Genomic DNA, 4,916 nt, shown 5'->3' with positions numbered 1-4,916 from the left:
TTTGTAAGGCTGCATAGAGGTTTGCGTTGGGTGTGCTTTCTTCCATCGCTTGACTTGTGAAGACAAGTGTTTGTCAGACTCTAATTTGCTTTTCCACGAAGTTAAGCTTTAAAAAAGAGTAAAGCTTCAGCAATGATAATTAGCAGGTATCCCAAATTTTTCTATAAGAGGAAAAAAAAAGGAAAGGTGGTTGATGAGAAATAAGACTTCTTGTTTATTTCGTCTAATCCTCAAAATTCCCGCTTGTCTATAATCACGCTCACCCCTAGAGCTTGTTGCTCTAGCATTCTTTCCTCTACCTTCGAAGTCAAGGTTAAACAATCGCCGTTCCTCATAATCCCTTGAGCTTCACTGGTTATGCTCCGTGGATCGAAACTCCAGCTCATCGATCTTCCTCTTCCCTTGACCTCTATCTTCCCCAGGAATCGAGCAGCGTCACGTTTATTAGTCAAAATCCAGACTATAATATATGGATAAAAGAATTTATTTTCTGTCTTAGTTTTGATAATCTGAATTAGAAAATGTTGTTGATAGCATTTCAGACGAGAGGTCCACACCAGAGATGAAGATAGGACCAGTCCGGTCACGGCTGAATGTATTACGTAATCGTCCAGACTCAACATTGTTGGATGATGTTCTAACAGATGGGGATGCGCCTGTAGGTACGTGTCTTCCCATTGAAAGGCTGGGTCTAGGGATGGACATGGGCAAGTATTAAAAGGGCAATACTTCTCATGTCCTTTCCTTTCGGAGAACATCTTCAGTTCTGAGCACCTGTTGTCTCTATATTTACAGGGTAGGGCTATCAGTTGTTACATTTTCTCCAATATGAGGTTACGGTAGTTCCCCATCTTGCCTCGACAAGTGGGACAGCTACTAACTCGAACTTTACAGTAAGAGCATAGCACATGACCCACTTTACAGTGATACACTGGTGGAGACATGAAACTATAACATACTGGACATTCGAAGAGAGCTATCATTGCCGAATCTGTTGGAGGATTACTTGATGCTTCTAGACTGGATTCCGAAAGTCTGGTCACTGAACTCGATTGTTCTTCCATGCTTTAAGGTTTCTAAACAAAAGGAGAACGAAATTAATTTATCAATAATATAAGGAAATAATGTATGTTATATCTTTCTGTGTTATTCTTCTCGTATAAACAAATATTTATCTTTTCTTTTAACGACCTGCAGGGAGGTATGGGTATTTTCTCCGCGGTCCGTTATATTCGTCTTCCTTGGGAAGGGAGAGTTTCTACCTTTACGGGAGGTGCTCGGTATTCCTCACGCAAAGGTAGAGTTATAAATGTCTCCCCAACATTTAGATAGCCTGAGAACTTGGTTTAACTGCTACAGGCATTAATTCGATCACTTTCATAGGGTTCTCCTCTCTTGCTTGTTTGACCCTAGGTAATGAGAGTGTTCTTCCTCTCCTCATTCCTCTTTTACAACATCTATATTTACTTATCCAGAAATACTATGACCATAAAAAGTACTAGTACAATAGAGACTAGATTCCAAACAGTCGGTACATAAGTGTGTATTGTGAATTAGCGTAAATATCGGATTTTGCCAATTCTATATCTTCATTAATATCTCGTAATTCTCGTCCTAAAAGTTCCAAGGACCAATCTCCCGTTTCCTTTTTTTGAATACTCGAAGTTGTGTTTTTGTAAATATACTTCCGGAGAAGTCTTGTCTCTGTCTGATTAAGAATATCCGTTATCGCCAGTACTACATAATGATCTCGATTGCAACCTTGTAAGTTGTTCTAGCCTGGAAGTGTGATGTTAGGCGCACGCCGGGCGCGTGACCGACACAAATCATCGGTAATTTGAAGATGCCAGTGTTGTTTAACTTGATCATTGGTACTTGCGGTCGCTTTAGACTGGTTCATGGGTGAAGGAGTTGAATAAATCCAAGTTCCTTCCTCGTCAATTCGTCGAAACATGGGTTTTGGATATCTTGTGACTTTTACACAGTCCATTGACCGTTGCTTCGTCGGTTATAAACAAGGCATATTCGCAGGATTGATAAGGTAATTTTCATACTGCTACCATGGGCACGCAAATGGTTGTCAAGCCGCTCTTTCACTTTTGGAGATTGTGCGCTTCTAACAACATGTAGGGGAGATCGGGGCAACTTCGGCATGCGGGGCAAGTTTGTCAAGCGCTTTTTTTAAAAAACAAATTTAAAAAAAACTTTGATTATAGGTTAGGCAGTTGAGTTTTATTGGTGGCTTGTTGAGTGTAGTGTTTTTATTGTTCTCCAACAAGCGTAGTTGAATTATCAAGCAAATTTTCATTTTCGTTGAATTCCATATAATATTTTTTTTCCATTTATATTGAATTGGCAGGTTTTGTTATAATTCCATGATAACGAAAGTTACTTTTCCTGTTAGAAGGATGTAACTTCAACTTATTCACGTGGCCAGATCGTGGCTTGGCATTCTGTTCTCAGGGTTGTACTTAATGTTTCGAAATCATGACTAGCGGGGTAAGATCGGCAACATAAAGCCACATTAGAAGCAAAGGATAAAAATCAAACAGATGATAAATGAAAACATGTTTGCATTTGTTATTCATGTATATATGTCTTTGAAGTTGCATTTCGTTATAATAATATTAAATGGGTGTTGGATTTGTATTTCTGTGTTTTAATAGTGAATTCCAACTTATACATTGTTAATAACATAATTTTATATACGTGCCTATCTTGCCCCATTACTATTGCCCCTATACCAGGGGCAACTTTAATAAAAATAATTAAAATAATTACAACTTTACAAAAAAAGAGAAGTTGCCGATCTTGCCCCTATACCCGGGGCAACTTCGTCAATTTCTCTCTTCTTGTAAAGTTGTAATTATTTTAATTATTTTTATTTCCAAACTGATTTTAACCAGTTCTATAGTAAGGTAACATTCCAATAGACAATATGCAAAGCTTTTTTTTTCAGTTTACAGCAGTATTTATTACACAAAATTTAAGTAAAGCTTAACATGCCGATCTTGCCCCGATCTCCCCTACAACTGTCTATCTTTCGATAGAGCAATGTAAGGATACTCCACTTGATAATACGCAAACACTTTTGTAAACAGAAAATAAGCAGGAAATTTTACTACTTCGTATAGATTAAAATACCCTTCTGATCAACGGAAACCTTGCGAATATCCATAACTTGCGTGGTAGTGCAATTGGCGGTAGTGGTTATCCATTGATAATATTTAAAAACGTTATCCCCATTTAAAGGTTCTATAAGGAAAATTTCGCTGGGTAATTGCTTGTTCACATCTGCTGACATTTCTAGTAATTGAGACTTTGGCAAGAAATAGGAACTTATTCGGTCACGTTCCAGTAATTCAATGGCTTACCTTAAATTTGTGACGCTTGTTCGGAATTCGGCGACTGCATTCTCTGCCTATCGAAGAGCGGTACTTACAACAAAGGTATAACTGAAGGTTTGTAATTCCTTTCCTAAATATTTATGAGAATCGGGGTTTGAGCGTCTAAGCTTAAACCGTTTTCCGACAACGGGAAGGTGAGTCCCGCTCACAGGGTCAGTGGATGGCAATTTAGGAGGGCGAAAATCGAGTGGGAGGTCGCGGATAAGTCGATAAGGTGTGGACCGAGTACGAGTCATGTTTAAGATAATATATATATATTTAATTAACAAATGCTATATAAAAAAAAGGTTACAAATAATAATAAGAACTATAATAATAATATCAAACCGAAATTCCAATAGGTGGTTATCTGGACTACATTTCGCTTATTTCCGTCAGAGGATATTCTCTGATCCTTATTACTATTTAATTTCGGAATTAGCCTTAGTCCACCTGAGAGAAAAGAGAGAGTTCTACTTACTAAGTAGTAGATAGTAGAAGTTAGCTTTGTCGTCCGTTGTCGGTGGTCAGCGTTGAAGGCAGTTAATCCGTTGTTTGTGGCTATCTTGAAAGCCACCCCGATAACTGGGCTTAGAGCCCTCTTTATACCAAATTTGAGGGGGTGAGAACTATGACATTACTAATGATTTATCCGCACACCTGTTAGTGTGATGTTTGGATCTAGCTAGTACGGACAACTGACACAGAGAAGTTTGTTTAATTTATTGATATTGGTGTCAAGAAGATATGATTTTATGATATAAATTTCTATAGGTTTGATGGCTCTCATCCATAAATTAACATTCAGCTGACAGTAATTTCTTTAACCTGGTCAAGTATCTAGATATTGTTTACCTGGTATATGAAACGTCGTGTTTGACTACGAACGAGGCGATTTATAGCCGTAACCACGTGTCACGTGCAACCAAAGAGGTGATAAGAAACATCTCTTATCCTCGTCTTGTTGAAATTAACGTCTATAGAATTACCTTTAAACAAATGGAGGAGATTTCTTATGGATGATATTTTAACATTCCCTTTTTTTTTTCTTACTCGGGGAGAGCGTCTCGGTCATTGACCGCAGAGGCTCTCCCTTTTTTTCCTTTTACAAGGAAAATTCCAAGGTTTACAGTTCTAAAACAGAAAAAGGGTTTCGGACCTTCACATCACTCTCCTCTATCTTAAAAACCACACTACAATTTTTTTTGAAGATTAGTGTGTGTTTTTACATGATTCTTATGATTTAGCAACAACTCGTTCGCCTTATCATACGAAGATTCTCTGTCTGATCATCCGTTTGGTTCTGGAATCAATGGGAATGTTTGGATCCAGTTAAAACGGTTCAATACGTATTTCTACCCTATATAAATTAATATCGCGTGAATTTTAGCAAAGGGGGAACTTGATCCCACTTAAAAATCATTATCATTTGGTTTGAACTCTCTCTCTTCTCTACAGCTGGATGGACAAGTTCGAGCATTTGCTCTTAACATGAGTACAAAAGTTGGTGCCGGGAGATGAAATTTTAAG

The 4,916-nt window shown here is 37.9% G+C and overlaps 1 protein-coding gene across 1 annotated transcript; it reads right to left on the bottom strand.

The window, feature by feature from the left end:
- Window positions 1-230: 230 nt before the first annotated feature.
- LOC111619270 (E3 ubiquitin-protein ligase Siah2-like) lies at window positions 231-758 on the bottom strand. Its single transcript, XM_023360952.1, has one exon. It carries the CDS (start codon window positions 756-758, stop codon window positions 231-233), a length of 528 nt encoding a protein of 175 aa, XP_023216720.1.
- Between the last annotated feature and the right edge of the window lie 4,158 nt (window positions 759-4,916).

This window comes from Centruroides sculpturatus, unplaced genomic scaffold (assembly GCF_000671375.1).
Source record: "Centruroides sculpturatus isolate CEXI.00-Female unplaced genomic scaffold, Cexi_2.0 scaffold46, whole genome shotgun sequence".
In the NCBI taxonomy this organism is placed as follows: Eukaryota; Metazoa; Arthropoda; class Arachnida; order Scorpiones; family Buthidae; genus Centruroides; species Centruroides sculpturatus.
This window is presented reverse-complemented; position numbering and strand designations above follow the sequence as displayed.

Excerpts from the sequence above, each read along its gene's own strand:
- LOC111619270 (XM_023360952.1), bottom strand. The coding sequence starts at position 758 with ATGTTCTCCGAAAGGAAAGGACATGAGAAGTATTGCCCTTTTAATACT.